The 20,213-nt window shown below is 53.7% G+C and overlaps 1 protein-coding gene across 1 annotated transcript in view; it reads right to left on the reverse strand.

Annotated features, from left to right (window-relative positions):
* Window positions 1-589: 589 nt before the first annotated feature.
* The window catches only part of Prex1 (phosphatidylinositol-3,4,5-trisphosphate dependent Rac exchange factor 1), a 155,990-nt gene continuing 136,366 nt past the window's right edge, over window positions 590-20,213 (reverse strand). Inside the window, exons 24-40 of the mRNA XM_005074413.4 lie at window positions 19,987-20,197; window positions 19,286-19,562; window positions 17,761-17,967; window positions 16,565-16,653; window positions 15,071-15,153; window positions 14,873-14,963; window positions 12,754-12,882; window positions 11,401-11,442; window positions 10,330-10,550; window positions 8,575-8,674; window positions 7,582-7,725; window positions 7,373-7,487; window positions 6,003-6,069; window positions 4,648-4,820; window positions 3,689-3,791; window positions 3,422-3,489; window positions 590-2,114 (exon numbers count right to left, since the gene is read on the reverse strand). Of these exons, the coding sequence (XP_005074470.1) occupies window positions 2,072-2,114; window positions 3,422-3,489; window positions 3,689-3,791; window positions 4,648-4,820; window positions 6,003-6,069; window positions 7,373-7,487; window positions 7,582-7,725; window positions 8,575-8,674; window positions 10,330-10,550; window positions 11,401-11,442; window positions 12,754-12,882; window positions 14,873-14,963; window positions 15,071-15,153; window positions 16,565-16,653; window positions 17,761-17,967; window positions 19,286-19,562; window positions 19,987-20,197 (2,163 nt within the window). The 3' untranslated portion in view covers window positions 590-2,071. The remainder of the gene's footprint in view (window positions 2,115-3,421; window positions 3,490-3,688; window positions 3,792-4,647; window positions 4,821-6,002; window positions 6,070-7,372; window positions 7,488-7,581; window positions 7,726-8,574; window positions 8,675-10,329; window positions 10,551-11,400; window positions 11,443-12,753; window positions 12,883-14,872; window positions 14,964-15,070; window positions 15,154-16,564; window positions 16,654-17,760; window positions 17,968-19,285; window positions 19,563-19,986; window positions 20,198-20,213) is intronic.

A 20,213-nucleotide genomic window follows, 5' to 3' on the forward strand; every position in this document is an offset into this window, starting at 1 on the left:
TTGTATGGGACTGTCATCATTCACACTGCTCATGCTGTTGTTGTATGGGACTGTCATCATTCACACTGCTCATGCTGTTGTTTGTTGTATGGGACTGTCATCATTCACACTGTTCATGCTGTTGTTGTATGGGACTGTCATCATTCACACTGTTCATGCTGTTGTTGTATGGGACTGTCATCATTCACACTGCTCATGCTGTTGTTGTTGTATGGGACTGTCATCATTCACACTGCTCATGCTGTTGTTTGTTGTATGGGACTGTCATCATTCACATTGTTCATGCTGTTGTTGTATGGGACTGTCATCATTCACACTGCTCATGCTGTTGTTGTTGTATGGGACTGTCATCATTCACACTGCTCATGCTGTTGTTTGTTGTATGGGACTGTCATCATTCACACTGCTCATGCTGTTGTTTGCTGTATGGGACTGTCATCATTCACACTGCTCATGCTGTTGTTTGCTGTATGGGACTGTCATCATTCACACTGTTCATGCTGGTGGCTCAGGGCCACCGACCTCTATGGGTGTCTGAGCTGGAAGCCATCCCACGCCACTCACCACCAAACAAGCAGACCACGCCTCATTTGTATTATATACCGACTTTTAATAATAATAAAAAATCTATCGTGAATTTAATGAAAAGAATCTGTACATTTAAAATAAACCAGGCATGATGCCCTGGCCCTCGGGGTCGTTCCCCATTCCCCTCAGCAAGGTTAACACAGGGCTCTGATTCTCTGGACAAACAAAACACATCAACAAAGCCGACTCCATAGCAAGAGAAAGGTGACCCTGGGGGCCGAGAAGACCATACTCCCCCAACACATCCTTACAGCCCGCCAGAGGTGACAGGATCCTCTCCTCCCTCCTCCATGCTGGCATGTCCCCCCAGACATTCAGAAACTGGGGATCCGACAAACAGCCAAGGGTGCCCACGCGCAGACCCCAACCCAGAAGGAAGACACCAGGTTCCTAACTCTGGTTCTCCAACAAGTCCCAAATGCCCTGCTCTGAGGTGGCAACATGAAAACAAATGACATACAGCCCAGTCCTAAGCCACAACTCGGTCTGGCCACTTCTCAAACCCTGCTCCAGTCATTCAACAACAAAGTCCAACATGGGCCAGATGCTGCTGAGGCAGGGGACGGAAGCAGCGAGCCCTGTGAGCCACGTCTCACGACCGTAAGATTTTAAAATGGAAATAATGACATCTTAAACTTTTTCAATAATTTAGTTTCTTCCTTTTTTCTTTTCTTTTCTTTTTCTTTTTCTTTTTTTAGTAGAACTGAATAAAGTTGTTGATACTACTTTACGTTGGTCCCGTTAGGCAATATACTTTCCTCTGAAATTTAAAGTGTCAAAGACATAAAACTTAGGGGAAGGGGAAACTTGACAACACTAACAATAATGATAAGAAAAAAATACAAAATATAAACCACAGAGATGTTGTGCCATATAAACTAACATCAGAGCCAGTCTGGTACCCAGAGCTAGCAGCTCAGATTCCAATGGTGGTGGGTCTCTCAAGTGTTCACGAGGTGACGGCTGCTCAGCCCAGTGTCCCTCTCCTGGCAGAAGCCAGGCTGTCCCGAGTCTGCTGGGCTGGTTAGTAACGGGTGGGGAGCGGATTGGAAGCTTCAGCCAGGGCAGAAGATAGGCACAGTCTCCAGGAATGTAGACCTGGGAGGAGCCCAGGTTCAAAGTGCAGCTTTGCCATCTGAGGAGCTGGGTCTTCGGGCCTCCAGCTACCGGACCCTGTGACTTGTCCCTCTGTAGGGGACTTGGGTGAATGTAGGCGTCCAGGCCCCAGCTACATTCATGAGCTCTGGGGGCCCTAGCAGCCCTCAGGCTTTAGGCAGAAGTATGGAGAGCCTGCCAGCCCAGGGGTGACCAGCCAGTCGGGGAGGGTGTGTGCACAGAGGCTTGTCCTGGGCGGTGACAGCTAGGTCAGCTGGGTAGATCTCGACACAGCTACGGCAGAAGCCTCAGGTCACCTTGTGGCTGCTCCGTGTCCTCCCATACTGCAGCTGCAGAGGCCGTGGCCGAGCAGGGTGCATGTCGGTGTTCAGAGGTCTCCATCCACTGGAGGCTGGCACAGGCGGTAGAGGCTGGCGGGTGGAGACCGAGAGCATGAGGGGCCGAGTGGCTACCACATGGGGCTGCTTCCTCCTTCATCTATCAGGACAAGCAGCTCACCCCAGAACAATACAGAGAGTGGTAAATACCAAACGGTTCTCGCCACCTCAAAGGCAGTCTGTCCCTCTAGACTATGGTTCTCAACCTGTGGGTCGTGACCCCTTTGGGGTTGCAAAACAGTAGCAAAACTATAGTTATAAAGTAGCAATGAAGGTAATTTTATGGTTGGGGTCACTGCAGCATGAGGTCACAGCATTAGAAAGGTTGACAATCACCGCTCTATAGGCTGGCAAAGCATTGATTACCAAACGGCACATGTACTTGGATGTTTATAGGGTACAGGCACTGGGCAACAGCTCTAAGCTGCTCCCCATCTCACAGAGTTTGAGCCTGCCCGCTTGTAGCCATGATGGCTCCTTGGTTTCGGAAGGGCTGCAGAGGAGGACACTGGGTTGTGCCTTCAGTGAAGCAGCGTGTGCTGGGCTTCAAGGAGAGGCAGCCACGGAGAGGGATGATTTCAGGGGTAGGGAGACCAGACAGGAGGTCACCGTGGTGAACTCGAGAGACACAGTTGTGAGAGTTAAATGTCTAGGCCTAGACTGTCTGGGGTTGGCATTCCAACTCTGCTACTAACTTGTGACCCCCCAGCAAGATACTAAACACCTCTGGGTCTCCGTGTGCCCGCCTGCAGATGGGTCTCAGCAGGACCTGGCTTGCAGGGCTGCTGCGGGCCCGGCGGGGTTTATAAGAGGGTGGGTGGCACCGTTCCTGAACAGGTCAGGGGCCACAGAGGCATGAAGATGAGTTGGCAGACCAAAGCCCATGAACAGGCTTCAGGGGAGTGACAACAGCACACCAAGGCCCTGATCAGGGACATACTGGGGTTCTGTGGGGGCTCTGTCGCTAGGAGGCACTGTCTGGAGCCACTATTTCAAAACAAAGAGTTATTCAGTCTGGTAGCAGGGTAGGCAGGGACTAAGGAGTCGTGGCCCCCTGAGGGACAGCAGGACCCAGCTGCCGAGGACGACAGAAGGCTGTTGCCACGGTCCTGGCCGTCACCATCAGGGGTTGAAGAGGGAGCCCAACAGTCAACCAGAGGCTGGGTAACAGGTGAAGCCATGGCTGTGACCTGTGACCTTTAGAGTTCCCACAGTGAGAGGTGGCCCTAGGGAACACGGTGGGGGGCTCTCTTTGGGGTGAGACCCAGAGCCTTATGCCAAGCAGGCTTTGGCCTTCCTGGGAAGATGACAGAGGCTGGAAAGGGCGGGTGGCTACTCACCGTGGTGCACCTTGGGGCATTGGGTCCTTTATTCGAAGGTTTTTGGCCAAAATCTCCACTCGAGGACCCTAAAAGGAAACTGCTGTCAGGCCTGGGCCATGGAGCTCAGGGCATGGGGGGAGCAGGGAGCTGGGTGGGGTAACCAACGTTAACAGCTGAGATTGAGCAAGGCGTCTGGGGATAAGGAGGGCCAGTCCCAAGATGAACTACATCCCACAGGGCCAAGCTTGGGATCCCTGGCCACGATGCCACCGTGGGTGACCTTACCTGCTTCCGCATGATGTCGGTGGCCTGCATGACACACTTGGGCAGCAGCCCATGACTCCGTGCCAGGATGGCTGCCTGTTCCAGGGACACACTCAGGGTACTCCTGCGGTGGGTAAAGACAGAGGTAAGACAAGGACCACTTCCTGCATACCACTTCCTGTCTGCCACTGCCTCCCTTCCTCCCACTATCCCCAAGTGTCCACTGTCTCTCAGGGAGGTTCCTGGATCCTCCCATTCAGTCCTGGCAGCCATTACCTCTCATCCACTCACAGCATGCTACCCACACGCCCCTAAGGCAGAACCACGAACCAGGGACTTCCTGGAGCTTTCTACAAGAGCCCATAGCCCCAGGCAGAGGCCACTGCAAACACTTGGCTGAGAGATGGTTCTTAGAGGCTCTCTTATGGGATCAGAGAAGGGACAGAGGTGTGTGCCTTATGTCTGCTCCTGGACCGGACTGGGAAACAGACTGTATTCTTAATCTACAACTTCATCCATCAATCTCCCTATGCCCTACACCTCAGCTCCCTAACTGTAACACACCAGGCCTCCCCTAAGATGCTGCTGTAAAACACTCAGCAGTTTCTCTGGCCTCTGCCTGCTGCTTATTCCCCCTCTATTCCTCCCCACAATCATAAGGACCACAAATGTCTCTAGACATTGTTGGGTATCCCCAGTTGAAAACTCTGGGATAGCCTCACACCGGCTTGCTGGTTTCAATGAGACAGCAGTTCCCCTAGGTGGACGATGGTAAGATGAGCACTTCATGGTAAGTGTCTCCCTTCTGAATGGGCTAGAACCAAAACAGTGCACGATACTCCCTCGAGGGAGGCCCAGAACATGAACACTACAGCACCGGGATTTGAACCCAACCCTCCTACCTTTGTACACATGAGCCCCCAAATACCCAGAGCCTACCCAGCCCCGCTATGTCCCATCAGGCCTTGGCTCGGGCTCACCGTTGCATGCCGGTGCCACACATGGTGATCTGGCACGCCCCCAGGCGGTAGCAGAGCTCAGAGGAGATGGGGATGAGACCAGCACCTAGGCTCCCAGCAGCACCAGCTTTGGGGTGCACGAAGGACTTCATGAGACGATAGAGTTCATCCAGGGCATTGATGGGACGTATCAGCTGCAAGAGACGGACAGGAGTCCAGGAGAAGTCCACAGCCCGAGACCTTCACTGGCCTCCTGTGTCATCCTTCTAACCCAGCTGACACACAGCTGTCTCATCCACGGCCCTTCCGGAGCTCAAGAACCACCCACAGCTCCCACTGCCCTGTAAGGTGGTGTGTAGCATTTACTGTTTCAATTCTGATCTCCCGAGCTGGCTCTCTCCATGCCGGGTGCAGCCCCACCTAAGACTCGTGAGTAACATCTTTGATCTTCTCTAAACCTGTCACAGCTAGCTCAAGTGGCCTCTTCGGGGGACAAGCCATTCTTCCTCAACCCTGCGTCATTATGACCCTCTGGTCCGTAGCCAACAGACTACGAAATCCCCATGCTGTTTGGAGCTCACAGTCTCTGAGCCCCAAGGCCAGTTCCTCACAACTGGTGAGTGAGAGGCAGAGACCACTCAGTCCCATCATGATGCAGTGTACCTGATCCCCCAGCTAGATCTCAGACCCTTCCATTTCCCTATTGGCTTCTCTATATGGACATGGAAGCCTCAGTTTTGTCGTCCTTAGACAGAGGACGGACGAGGCTCTAAACAGACTTGACACTTGCTCTTCACCAAAAAGCCAGGAAGTGACAGAGCTCTAGCTTCAACAGAGAATATTTAATCTCTAAATACCTGGTAATGACCCCAAGCAAAAGAAGGTACTACTGTACGAATCCACATTTGGAGTGACAGTCAACACTCTGATCCTTAGGGGTCTCAGCTCAAGAAATGTGACAAAGAAAGGGCTCACAAGACAGCCCCCAAGAAAGAGAGGCCAGCAAGAGTATGTCACCCGAGTAAGTCCTAGGACAGTGGTTTCCACCCTTCCTGATGCTGTCATCCTTTATATAGTTCCTCACGTTGTGATGACCCCCAACCATAAAATCATTTCACTGCTATTTCATAACTGTAATTTTGCTACTCTTATGAATCATAATGTAAATATTGTTTTCCAATGGTCTTAGGTGACCCCTGTGAAAGGGGTCATGAACCACAGGCTGAGAACCTCTGTCCCAGAAGAAGAAAGCAAGCTGTGGGTGCTGTGTGGGTTAGCGACTTCTGGGTCTCATTCTGTTTAGGGCTAACTCAGCCAGTAGTGACCCTGGCCTGAGTGTCCCCAACCTGCCCAAGCTTCCGGGGACATCAGCATACCTGGTCGATCTTCACAGCTGTGGTCCCGGCATCTGTGGGGAGGTTGGATCGCTCCAGGTAGAATGCCCTGAAGGAAACAGACAGGGCTGAGGATCACACACACATAGCCATGCACGCACGCATGTGCACACGTGCACACACACACAGATGCACGCACACTTACATGCTTTGGCCACGCCCCTGCCCTGAGTCCCAGCCCTACAGCTACAGCCCTGCATCCTCCTGGGACTCTCAGAAGGAAGTCACTGAGTGCCTCTGGAGACTGCATGTGCCAACTGTCACCTGCTCCTCCAGTAGCCCTAGGGAAACAAGAAAGGGCCTCTGGCTTCAATGCCACCTCTGCCTGGCTGCCCTGAACAACATTCCCATCCCTGTTTTCTCTCTTCTAAACATCTTGCAATTGGCATGACACTTTTCCGGGTTTAAAAGCTTGTGCTTTTTTGCTCCCTCTAAACCCTTCCGGTGGGCCAATTAGAAAGCACTGGCCCTTTTAGTCAGTCCTTGTCTTCTGCCATGCCCAGCCAAAAAGCCACGAAGGATTCAGGAAGAAAACTGTCTTGACTGTGTGTGAATAAAACTTTATTTATATACAAGGGATGCGCTGGATTTGCCAGCTCAGCCTTGACAGAACAAGTGTTCATGAAGAACAGGACTGCTTTCTGAGTGCCGGGGCAGTGCAGGGCCCACAGAAAGTCTCCCCGAACACTGAGCAAAGGAAAGGAAATGAGTGGTTAAACAGACAGACACAGGACAGACAGTGGCAGCAACAATTGAGTTGTAAATTGTGCCCGGGGCCTTATTGCCTAACAAATGCATGGAAGCTTCATTTTCCAATTTGCAAAAGGTCAGAGGAGACCTGGGAAGAGAGTGGCCTCTCCAGGAACCCTCCCCACATCGCCTGCCTCTTGACATTGCAGAGAGAGCAATGAGACAGGACACTGGGAGCCTGGCCTGGGGTCTGGTGAAGGTGAGACTCTGGATGTCCTGGAGGGTGTGGCTGTGGGTGTGGCTGTGGGAGGCCGTAGTCAGCTCTTCACTGCTTTCCTGGCCCCAGCTGTACTTCCCCTGGATAAAGTTCTGTCTCTTACCCTCTCTATTTTCTCTGGAAGTTCTCCTCAGTGCTAGGAGCCCAAAGATCCCATCATCAACCCTCCCTAAACAGGGGGGAATAGGCTGAAGAGACTGGGCTCACATGGCAATGTGACCTGGGGCAGGCTGCATAGGCCTCAGTATACTCAGCTGTATAATGGGTTAGCAGCGGCCTCTGTGCACAGCGCTGTATGTGTTCCAGAGGGTGTCAGGCTTGCCTATGGCTTTGTAGCATGTGTCCTCACCTGCAGGCTCCCTCCCCACCAACCCACAGCGGCTACCTGAGCTTTCTGTAGTACTGTTGCACCTTCTCCAGGGACTGAGCATTGATCTCCTGCTGAAGGTCCTCTGCGACCTGGCTGCCTGGGGGCGGCGGCCCCTCTGCATTCTCCAGAGCTACAAGGAAAGGCAAGGGAGGGGAGGGGCTGGACTCAGGAGGCTCAGTGGCCTCACCCACCTCCCTCGAGGGTCCCCCAGGCTGGCTGCTCACCTTTTGTGAAGAGCACAGTGTGCAGCCTGAGGCTGGCCCCGCCCTCCAGGCGGGAGGGCAGCCTGGAGAAGTGGGAGCCATCCAGGTAGAAGACTACCTTCAGGGCCTGCCTGCTGCCCTCGATGTGATAGGAGACGTTGGTGTCTGCGAAGGGTGAAGCAAAGCAGCGTGACTCACTAAGAAGGCGGGGGGGTGCACCGCAGCAGCCTAGGGCCTCCTTCCTCAGGGGCTCGAGTGGCACTCAAGAGGACTAACCTTATACCTCCCGTCCTTTTGACTCATAGGGTAGCCTCAGACCCTCTTGTCTTCCCAGCCTCAGGGTGGCATACTAGGACTTCTGTGTTTCCACAGAATGATATCTGAGGCCTTCTTGCTCCAACATCCCAGAGGGACAGTCTCAATGCCCCCACCTGCCCTGTGCATAACTCTGGACAGCTCCTGTGGCCTCCAGACTAGTCTGCGATGGCCACCCCCTGCACCTGCCCCCACAGGCCCTGGTTCCCCACTGCTTTCTTCTTGGCCCCAGACACTGACTTCGCCCCTGGGGAGAGCGGGCTGTGGTGTCTTCAACCTCCCCAACCCTGTCCTGTCACTCCCTTGCCTGGCAGCTCAGACCCCCTCTACCCGGCAAAAGCTGTCCAAAAACGGGCCCCGTAGCTTATCAGTGCCCATAAGGAAGAAAATACTGACAAAATGTGCCTCAGAGTCTGTACCTGCACCGTGCAGGCATCATTAACCAATCACTGCTTCTCCCAGAGCCCTACCCAGCCTCCAGACAGGAAGCTGCTGTCAACTGAAGACTTGGCCAGGGAAGTAGCTAACACACCCCTCCTTTTCCACGTGCTCCCCAAAGGCCGACTCTGAGATTCATGGTGGGGTGTGAGGCTTTGAAGCACTGGAAACTAGTCCACTTGGGCAGCTAGCCTGGCAGCAGGGGAGGCCCAGAGTGGCTCTCGGGGCAGGAAGGGAGGGAGCATGTGACATGTGACTCACTGGCCACAGACGTCTCATCCAGCTGCTTAAAGGAGAAGGTGACGTTGTCCAGCTCCGACAGGGTCACCCAGATGTCCTCCAGCATGGTTCGTTCCTCCTTCTGCAGGGAGAAGATGCAGTGAGGACTTGATGCTACGCTGTCCTGGGCTGCCCTGGAGATGCCATGCTGTGAGGACTTGATGCTACGCTGTCCTGGGCTGCCCTGGAGATGCCATGCTGTGAGGACTTGATGCTACGCTGTCCTGGGCTGCCCTGGAGACGCCATGCTGTGAGGACTTGATGCTACCTGTCCTGGGCTGCCCTGGAGATGCCATGCTTCTCACCTACGAGACTGGCTGGACTGTGGGTGTCCTGAGTGCGGCTCTGTGTGGGACATCCATCCTACCGCCTGCCGTGCCCCCAGGGGTCAGAACTCGTCTCTACTCTGATCCACTGCATGGCCACACCAAGCACCATCAGAAACCCAGCCGACTCCATGAACGTCTGCACTTCCTTGCTCGGCCTCTCAGACCTGTTCTGCTCGCTTTCCCCAAGGCTTTCTGCACCCTGGTCCCCTAACCCCATCCGGCAGCATGACCAAGCCTGACAGGCCAACCTTCAGGACACAGTCAACCTCGCTCCAGCCTCCCAGCCAGCACAATTCCAGTCATTCTCACCAGGACAGCCCAGAGGGGTTCCTTCTCCATCCTGTCTCCTAATCGGCCCTTCCTTTCAAAACTTCACCTAGGTTACTCGAGTCCCCTGCCCTGCTGCTTCTGAGGTACGTTTTACCTGTAGACCACCCAACCAACCTTGCTTTCCCAGGCCTCTGCCTGCTCCCCTCACGCCACCCAGCCCTCTGCTCGGGGTCTTAGCGCATGCTGTTCCTTCTGCGTGCTCCTCCTCAGACCATCGTTTTGGGTGGCAGAGGCCAGGGCTCAAAAGCTGCCTCCCCAGAAAGTCTGACTTTGACCACTCCCCCCAGAGATACTCTGAAGTCTTCAGCTTTTCCGAGCCCCCCCCCCCCCAGTCAACTTCTCCGGCTAGACAGTGAGCTGCAGACCCGGCGGACAGCTCTGTGCGGTGAGTCAGTGAAGGGGTTGGGTCTAGTGCTCCATCCTGAGAAGGGTTTAGTGAGAGCTGGCATGGGGTAGGGGTGGGGAGTGGGGGTGTTTCCTGGGCCAGAGGCAGACTCCAGGAGACCAGAAGCAGTGCTCATCAGTGGCCAGCAGGGGGTGGTCTCAGGCTGCCCATGGCCACCTGGGGCAGTCTCTGGAGCCACTTGCTCTGGAGGGGCTGCTACACATACACTAGAAACAAGTAATGCCCACTCCCCGCCCCAAGGCGCCGCCTGCTGTGGCTCAAAACCACAGGTTTGCGCTATTTCTTTTCCTTGTCTGTCTGCTTTCCTTCCCCAGGACACCGCAGAGCAGTGGTTCTCAACCTTCCTAACACCGTGACGCTTTAATGCAGTTCTTCATGTTGCGGTGACCCCCCAACATAAAAATTACTTTCATTGCTACTTCATAACTAATTATGCTACTGTTATGAATCATAATGTAAATATATTTGGAGACAGGAGTTTGTCAGAGGGGTCGCAGCCCACACATTGAGAACCATTGCCACAGTGCATAGGGACAATTGCCCATGCACAAACTCACAACTCTAGCAGTAAGTGCTCAGCAAATCACTACCACAAGAGCCCCTGGGTAAACAGGAGCCAAGAGAGCCCGCAATAGTGTGCCTCCTGTGCTGTCACCCAACCTGGCCGCTTACCACCGTGGCTGGTGCCAGCAGAGACTGCCAATGCAGCAGGACGCCCGTGGCCGCCACCTGCTCCAGCCACTTTCGGCTGGCATCGCGGCTGCTTTCTTCATACTCTCCATTGTTGTTGTAGCGGTAGTCGAGGGCGGCCAGTAGCTGCTCTGAGAAGGCGCACACCGCAGCCACCAGGGCCTGACAGAAGACAGCATCCCGGCGCAGCTGCAGTTCCGTGTCTGTGGGAGGTGCAGGAGCTTCTGGGTGAGCCGGCCTGGGCCAACAGCACCTCCAGCCTCAACTCCCACACCCAGGACCTGGCACACCCACAAGGACCCAGTGGAGAATTTTGAATGCACAAAAAAAATCAGTTCAACAACAACAAAAAAATTCTTCAAAAGCAGACAGATCCACTCTGAATCCCACTATCCCACTGCCCAAGTGTCTGCTCCCTGAAGAAACAAACGTGGTGTTGTCCAAGGCGGTGTCCAAACCCTGTCCCATCTGTCCCGCCACAAGCCACGAGCCCTCTCAGCTTCGGCCACATGGACAGTAGCTATGCTAAGCTGCACATTCAAGACCAGTCCTAAGAATGCTCACCGCTCTATGCCCTGCCCCCTATCGGCACAACAGCAGGATAAAGGACTTGACAATGCCAAGCAGTTGGTCACTTGGGTGAGAGAAGGCAAATATGGAACATGCATGCACCCACTCCCTCACGTACACACCTGAGGCCTCCTGCAGCCCCATCCTCCACTCTTCCAGGACTAGGCTCTACTGACTAAGGGTCTACTGCCTTCCTCTCCCTCTGACTTTTGCTCAGAATCCCTATCAGCACCCCCCAGGCCTAGTATGTAGCACTGGACAGGGATCCTGCTCCCAGAGCCTGAGACTAGTCTCCTGCCTGACTCCAGAGAAAAAGGGGAGGTTCAAGTAGTTTTTGGTGAGGCTAAGAGCAAAGACTGCCTTTCAGTGCAATTGCTGGGGGGGCTCCAGTGGGACACTGTTGATCAGCAGATGGACATCTCCCCAGCCAGTGGCCTCAGCACCCACTGAGACCCCAGGGGCCCCTTCGGAGCCTGTTCTCACCTGTGCACTTCAGCAGAGCCAGGAGCAGCTGGTTCTTTCCATCTGGAAGGAGGAAGGAGAGAGGAGGAGGCTGAGCAGGGCTGGCAGAGGCAGCGGCTGCAGCACACGGGCTCTGGCCCCACACAGATGCTTGAGCTATGCTCAGAAGTAACAAAGCATGCTGGGTAAGTTCCAGAGCCCCCGGACGTCAGCGATGGAGCCCCTACTGCCAGCCTTATCTGTCCCTGTATCCCCGTCCCGGAGGATGAAGATCAGAGATCCTGCCCTACAATGTGTCCACATGTTGCAGAGGCACAGGCACACATGCCGTCCCACCGATCGACAGTCAAGTGCACAGCCGCATGCACCCAGGCGCAGCCCTGCCCTGTGTGGGCAAGGCTCACTTCTGCCTGAGAGGTGCCGAGCACCCAGCCACTTCAGAGACTCTCTTGGGGCCAAAAATTCTCCAAGAAAATCGGAATGGCCTCCAGACTTGGTACTGAGATACTCTTCCTTAGTGAGATGCAGGGGGGGGTGCTCTGGAGAGGTGTGGGGACAGCATGAGTGGGAAGAAGCCCCTCATTGAGGACATAATCATGTCAGGTGGTAACCCATGCACCTGATGTAACGGACTCATTTGTCCTCACAGCAACATGTGACGGAGAGAGTGGTGAGCCTACAGCATCAGCTAAGAAATGGAGGCCCAGAGAAGTCAAGGAAGGTGTAGAGGTCACACAGCCAGAAGTGGCTAAGAAAGGATTCCTTGCTGGCAGACAGATCCCAGACTCATGCTAGTAACCTACTTCTGTTTAGAAACCGGAATGTCTTGACTTGAGATGGTCACGCCTTTGCAATTTCTTTCTCCTGTTCCAGTTGCGCATGGCCTGAGTTGTTCTTTCCTGGGAGTCCCTGACTTAGATGACCAAAGGCTCAAATAGGTAGATGTGTGGTAGGCATGAGTGTAAGTACCTAATGTCCTCATTCAAGTGAGGCCACAGGGCAGCTGGCTGCTAAGGTGTCAGGAAACGGCAATTTCCCGCATCATTGACAACTCAAACCAGCGAGCGTCAGTGTGTGACCTCGACGACCAATAAGGACCCAGATAGAATCCAGTTTTGCGAGCCAAGGAGGAATGAGTCCCCCAGGCCAGCCCATGACTGCAAGAAGCCTCAGTAGAAATGGTTCCATTTCCAGGGCTCCTCCAGCCACACGGAGCCTGGGGCCTCACCAGGTGAGGACATTCACTAGGAATGGCTCTGCTACTCTGTGCCTCTCTAGACATGAAGACAGGGACACATGGATAGGCCCCTTCCAGACAACATCCCAGCCTACATCAGAACCAAAGGCCTCCACCAACCCTCCCTACCCACTGACCTTCCACGTATCGCTGGATGTTGTCCACCAGGGTCCTGATGGAGCTGGGCAGGTTCCAAGGGTCCTCCTGGATGCTGATCTGGATGAAGTTCCGCCCGCGGACCGTGCACTCTCCTTTTTGCTTGAACTCTGGGACAACAGAGTGGCATGAGGTCAGAAGGACAGAGGCAGCTCTGAAGAACGGTGGCACAAACGCCTGTGTCCCGTCACCAGATTACAAAACTCACTAACATAGATCAAGGAAACTGGCAGCATTCATGGTATCCGCCGGCAGTGGAGGGCAAAGTTATGGTAAGTGTCACAAACCACATCCGGGACAGACACTATTAATCGGTCTCTGCACTCCTTCCCTCTAGTCCCCCCAAAGCTGTAACCAACCCAGTACAGGCATTACAAATCAATCACTGCTGGTTCTCCTGGAACTGGAAGCTGTAGCTACAGGCTTCTCAGGATGACCTCCTTTTAGCCACAGCCAACTGCTCCAGTCCAGGCATGGAACGGGAAAGACAGGAATTATCTAAGGGCAGACAGGCAGGCTGTGAGGTTACTGGACCCTGAATCTGCCCTGAGCAGGACCAGTCAAAGGTCAGGCAGGCACTAGACCCTGTTCAGGTTTCTGAGACACCTGTGGGTTGTTCCCTCCGTGTCACCTCTGACTTCTGAGGCCCATCACTAGGGAAGAGCGCTCCCAAGACACAGGAGGGATAGTCCAAGGCTCCCCGATTCTTTGCCACTTCCACCCTATGGTGGCTGCCTATCTGAATCGGGTCCCCTACACGCAGCGAGTAACCCCAGAAGTCAGGAAAGCAGTGACTCATCTCAGAGTCACAGTGTCCAGAGCAGGCCACATATAAGCAGGAATCAGTTATTGGTGCCTAGATAAGAAATGGACAGGTGGACAGGTGGGTGGAGAGGAAGATGTGGGTTTGTGGGTAGGGGGTGGATGGGGTGGATGGGGCATGGACTGCAGATGGATAGGTGGATGGGATGGTGGAGTGAGCGGGCAGGAGGACGTACGTAGGCGGGTGAAGGGCGTACACAAATGATGATGAAGGAGAGGATGGACAGAGGGTAGGTAAATGTGTGTAGATGGATGGCTGGATGTCGGTAGATGTGTAGGTAGGCGGACAGATGGAGGGCAGATGATAATGGAGGATGGATGGATGGATGGATGGCAATGAATGTGTACAGGCAGATGATGGATAAGTGGATGTGGGTTGGATGTGGGGGTAGGCAGATGGATAGAAGGAAGGTGGATGGATGGATGGCAGTGAATGTACAGGCAGATGGATAGGTGAATGTGTGTACACAGGAGGATGGAAGGTAGATGATGAGAGAGGGATGATGGGAGGTGGGTGAATGTGTATCAGCGGATGGCAGGCAGATGGGCAGGTGATGTGTGTCAACATGTAGGTAAGCAGATGAACAGCAGTGGATGATGGTGGATGGATAGAGGGGTTGGATGGTGAGGAGGGAAGGAGTGTAGAGACATGGAGGGTGGGTGCATGGATGTAGGATGAATAGGGAGGGAGGGAAATGGCTATACGGCTTGAATGTGAGTGGGAGGACCTGGGATGTGCATCCCTGACCCTCCCCAGGGAGGCCCTTGGCACTTCTTTTCCTCAGGAAGCCCTGAAGTAAGCGTTGAGCAGCCACCAGGACCAGTGTGTGCAGAGGACATTTTTGCTACCATTTTAAACAGGTATGTGGCTTTGGTTTATTGCTAATTAGTGGTATATTATATTGGTTTTTCAACTACATGAAGCTTAATGTGGTATTTATGAAACTAAATTTCTAATAGGGAGAGTTTTGTTTAGTTTTTAAAAGTTACATCAGCAAAAAAAAATATAGACCACAAATGAAAATGACTAATGTTGTGATGTGCACAGATTCTGTGAGTAAGGCTAGCTGAAGTCAGCACAGGGACTGAGGTCATGCTCCAGGCTGCCCCCATGCTCACCCCACAGGCCCAGGAAAAAAAGAAAGAAACCCTTGGCTCAGTCTGAACCAACACTGAAGTGCCCTGGCTCTGGCCCGCAGGATGGAACCAAGGCCCTCCCAGAGCTGTCGCACAGATGAGGAACAGCCCGCAAGTGGCCATGCCTTCGAAGGCCCTCACCTTGCCAGCTGTGCTCCATGGGGCAATGCTTGGTCTCTTCAAATGCCCTGCTCATCACAGGGCCCTGGAGCAGAGCATGGATGGAGTCCACCTAGGGACAAGAAGCTCCCGTGAGCGCAGTAGGGGCTTGCCACCCACAGCGTGCCCCCCAACCCCAGGGTGATGAGTGACCCAAGGCACAGTGGGACAATGTCCCACCTGGTTGAAGAGATGCTCCAGGCAGCCATGAAGTTTGTCCTGTTTGTCAGATGGAATGCGCATGTCACAGGGCAGCTCGTCCCCTGGTGCAAAGACAAGACATGGCCATCAGCCTTGCTGTCCCACCTTCCCAACAGCTTTCCTTACCACAGCTACAGAACCACGAACCCGCAGAGAATGTGAATCTGACAAGCCCAGGCCCTGGCCAAGCCCCCGGACCAAGTCTTCAGCCCTGTGAGACTCAGTTTTATCATCTGTAAAACAGGCCATAGGCATCGAAGCCTTGCAGGGTTGGTAGGCAGTGACGGCCTCGGTTCTGAGAGCGGGACTGCGCAGACTCCCCACCCGCCACTCAGCTAGCACTCCCTTCCCCGCGTTCTCTTTCCCTTTCACAATATATTTAGTTACATTTATTTGTCTTCTCGGGGGTGGCTGTGGGGCTCATGCGGAGGTCAGAGGACAACTTGTGGGAGTCAGTTTCTCCTTCCAACATGCGGCTCCAGTAAATCAAACTTGGGTTACCAGACTGGACAGCCACACCCCCCCATCCACAGAGACGCCTCATTGGCCTTTCTTCACTTCCGAGATGGTATCACTCTGTACACCCAGGTTGGCCTCCTAACACACTACGTAGCCCAGCTCAAATTTCCAGCAATCCTTCTACCTCAGCCTCCTGGGTGCTAGGATTACAGACAGGAGTCTGTGTCTTACCAGCTCCCTCACACGAGCACCCTCGGGAGTGCTCCAGCTCCCTCACACGAGCACCCTCGGGGAGTGCTCCCGGGACAGCCTTCCCATCCATCACACGGCTCATATGCTCATAAGTATGTAAAGTCTGCTCTCAGCTCCGCTATCCTTCCCCTTCCCTTCCTTATACTGAACTGGTAAAGAATTAAGATTACATCTTCATACACAGACTTCGCTGGACACACAGGAAAGGGAGAACGGATGTGGCGGCCTGAGACCCAGGAGTCTGGGACCTCATGGAGGACAGGTAGTCTTGAACCCTCAGGGGACTTTTCAATAATGAATCGTGTAGAGGTGAAGCCTGGTATCAGATAAGTTTTTCCTTTTTTTTTTTTTGTAGAGCTGGGGACAGCACCAGGTCCCATGCATGCTGGCCAGCTGTTTCCCCACTAAGCTACACCATGGACACAAATGATTTTTTTTTAATTATTAAAGTCTGAAGCAAATAGACTAAAATGAAAAAAATAAAATCAGAAAGTGTCTGGCTTTGGCTAAATGTCCCCAGCACAGCACCATCTAGTTCATGAGGCAAGGCCAAGGTCGGTCCAGTCATCTACCTTCATGCCTACCTCCTGGGGACCACCAGACAGTAGCCCCCGCATCTGCAAACGCCCATCCCATAATGCTGAAGATGACAAAATGTAACAGAGCAGCCCTCAAGTCCCCACCGCAGCCTCCTCTCCATCACATGCTCCCCAGCAAAGACCCTTTGTCCAAGGCCACGCTCCCATGGCCACGCCTGCTCACCTGAGCCCATCTCGTCACTGCCCAGGTAGGAGCTGTTGCTTCTCACGCTGGTGTACGACAGGACAGAGTCTCGATTGCTGTTACATTCACTGCAATGGGACAAGAGACACCCTGAGTCACCTTCATCCCAGCTCCTGGAACCTACCTTCTGGGGAAAAGACAAAACTCCTTGCCTTGGACGGCCCAGCTAGAGGCAGCATAAGGCCAGCCCAGCTCAGCCAGTGTCCCATGTCTGAGGTGGGGGAACTCCTTCAGGCTCAGTAACACATACGGGGACTTTCTTCACTCAGGTGTCTCAGTGTCACCCAGGTTTCTGAGCACCTCGGGGTTCTCATGAGGCCTGGACAGACCCACCCACACTACACTTGACCAAAAAGAACTCAGTAGGACCGGAGAGCAAGAAACCACCTGGCCAACACTGCACCAACAGCTTTTTGACAAATGAAAAAATCATAGAGCCAAAGACAGGAGAATGAAAACCAACAAGTGGGGGAATCTGAGACAATGCTCCAAGGACACAGAACGCCAAGTGACTAGGACACCCTGCCACAGAGACACTGTGAAAGGTGGCCATGGGGACCAGGCAGATCTCCTGAACACAGGAAGGGGACTGACCGCCAGGTGGAGCGTTCCCTCAATCCTGCGGCTTCAAACTTTGCCCACACGTTGCAGGCTAAGACAGACTCTGACCCCAGAGTCAGACACCATGTAATTTTCCACTGGGGAACCCCACTTCTCTGTAGTAATGAGGGTCACCTGTCACATCACAGGAAATTCTGCTTTTTGTCTGCTCTTTAATGCGCTGCTGGAAATCTCAGAATAAATTTAACAATTGCAGGAGTACGAACCCCATCCTCGGAGGCAGAAAATGTCTCTCTCCCTGAATCTACAGAGCCCACCAGCACCACCACCACAGAACCCGGACTCTCCTATACCTGTGAACATACGGAGTAACACTGAATGAACGGTGTCTATGTACCAGGCTCCCAGGGCTCAACTCAGGGCAAGGGAGCCAAGGAGGCATTCTGGAATATTCTAAGAGAGGCACAGATCCCCCTGACTCTGCACCTCCACCCACCAAACACACAGTTAGCCCCAGAGACTGGTGCCCCCCCCATCTTGAGAAATTTCAGTCTTGACTTTCCTACAAGTTCGAAGTCTCAATTGTCCTATGGCCTCCCTCGGGTCACACGCACCTGTAGGAGTCACGGTAGCTCATGGTGTCGTGGCCCGAGTCTTCCTGCTCATCCTCTGACACCTTGAAGCACACCTTCTTGATGCCTCCATGATCGGTCCTGTCTACTTCGCTCTCCTCACTGACGGGCGGGGAAGATGAGGTCTCCTCCACCAAGGGTGGGTCACAGAGTGCAGCTGAAGTGGGCTCTGTGATGGTGGACAGCAGCCTGCCAGAGCAAGGTAAAGGCTTTGAAGATGAGGATACAGGCCAGCAGGACACTGCCACACGGGGCTCAGCTTCACCGCATCTCTGACTCCACGGGGGTGGGGGGGCACCCAGTACCTCTCCCTCCCTTGGAAGTCCCACCAGCAACTCCATGGGTGTCCAGTGCTACCTCCTGCTGGACCTAGCTATAAACACCTCACACAGGCTGGGGCTGTGGTACCAGGCATGGAAGCCCACACCTGGAGTCCCAGCACTCTTAAAAACTAAAATATATATAAGGTCAAGAACTTAAGCTACATAGCAAGCTCTAGGCCAGCCTCAACTTCATGAGACTGTCTCAAAAGAAAACAACAACAAAAAAAGTGAAGAAGAAACCCAGAGTCTGAAGATCAAAGCACCTCCGTTACAGCCACCGACTCTGCCGCTGTAGCACACCACTGGCAGGTATGTGCACAGTAAAATTTTTATTTAAAAAGTAAAGCGGGTGGCAGGCAGATTCTGGCCTCTGGCGGACAGCTACAATGAGTATCAGGCATCAGCACCAGCTGCACAGCTAGACAGAGCCCTGCTGACCCTCTCCCATGGACATAGGGTAACAGAGGTCAGAGGCAAGTTATTCCCTCTGTGCCTCTGTTTCCTCCTCTGGAAAATGGGGTAGTATCAGGATCCATGTGGCAGGCTGCTTTGAGCATAGGGAAAAAACATATACAAGACAAGACACAGGACATCACTAGTCCCTGTAAGTGACCATACGTTTGCAAGAGTTTTAAATAAATGTTCCCACCGGGGGATACTTGGCAGTGTCTGGAGACAGTCTGGGCTGTTAGCTGCAGGAGGACACCACGGTCGTGAACAAGCAGAGGCCAGGCATGCTACAAATATTCTACATGCTCAGGGCCCACAACACGGGCCAAGTTAGGAGCGTTTCTTAAACTCTACTGTGCAGTTTTCCCCACACCACACAGAATTAACTCCCCTCCGCATTATCTGATACCTGGCCTCACACAAATGGGCCTGACTGGTCCAAAACGTTCCTTCCAGGTAGCATACAGGAAGCAGGTCCCTATACTGGTGCAGACACTCTTCCTGGCTAATGCATTTCTCAGGTCTCTAGATCTACAATGGTTCCTGCTCTTCCTCCTCCTGCCCCTCCCCCTGCTCCTCCTCTGATTCTCTTCCTCCACCTCCTCTGCCTCCTCCCTCTGCTCCTCCTCCTGTCCCTCCTCCACCACCCCCTGTGGTGCTCATGCCAGTCACTGTGAACAATGACATCTGGACTGCAGGGAGGGCGGGGCTGAGAAACCGGGGCCTGGCCTCACCTATTGATCTGGGTGACATACTGCTTCATCTCCTTGAGGGCCACGTCCAGCTTGGTGAAGAGCTGCAGGCACGCATCCTGGATCTCTCGGTCTTCCTGTCTGAGTAGAAAGCTCAGGCCCCTGTCTTGCTGGCTGGGGCCACCAATGGCTGACCCGAAGCCGATGTCAATGAGACCCTGGCCTTGGGAGTCCCCGTCTACTGCAGATGAGCATTTCCAGGATGGGGCAGCCATGGTGGTAATACAGTGCTGTGTGTAGGCCATGGGGTTCAGGTGGCCTGCAGTGAGGGTGGGGGAGCTTACTCAGAAACAGGTCCAGGCTCACACAGAGGGGACCCTGCCTGAACCTCTGGACTGAGGAAAACAAACAGCAACTTTAACCTTTACGACACTCTTAGAACACAGGTCACCCTGAGAAGGGAGTTGCCATTTGTTGATAACACATTTTAACTCCTGAGGTCTTCTCTCCTGCCTAGAATGCAGACACGATGGCAGGTACTCTGGCAGCCATATTCTACCACGAGAGGCATCATGAAGGTGAAAGGCTCAAACTAAAAAGGATATACAGAAAGACAGGAGCCTGGGTCCCTGATGATAATAGAGTCACTAACACCATCCGGGACAGTGGCCTCCTGACACCCTCCTGTTTCCTCATCTGCAAGGTGAGATCCAATACAACGTCTAATAGACACACGCAAGTACCTTGTTCTGGGTCAAGACCGATGAGGGAGGGTTTGCGTCCGAAGCGGATGCTGAAGGACCTGCCCACCGAAGGGGTGGTCTTGGGGTAGGACACTTCCATGAGGTTGACGTGACAGTTGGTGGGGCAGAAGTCCAGGCCACACAGCGGGTGGGGCTCCAGGGGTGCCTGCTTGAAGGGGGGGCTGACCCTGCTCTTCAGCTGGACGGCGAACTGAGAGGCGGGGACA

This window comes from Mesocricetus auratus, unplaced genomic scaffold (genome assembly GCF_017639785.1).
Source record: "Mesocricetus auratus isolate SY011 unplaced genomic scaffold, BCM_Maur_2.0 Super-Scaffold_100028, whole genome shotgun sequence".
In the NCBI taxonomy this organism is placed as follows: domain Eukaryota; kingdom Metazoa; phylum Chordata; class Mammalia; order Rodentia; family Cricetidae; genus Mesocricetus; species Mesocricetus auratus.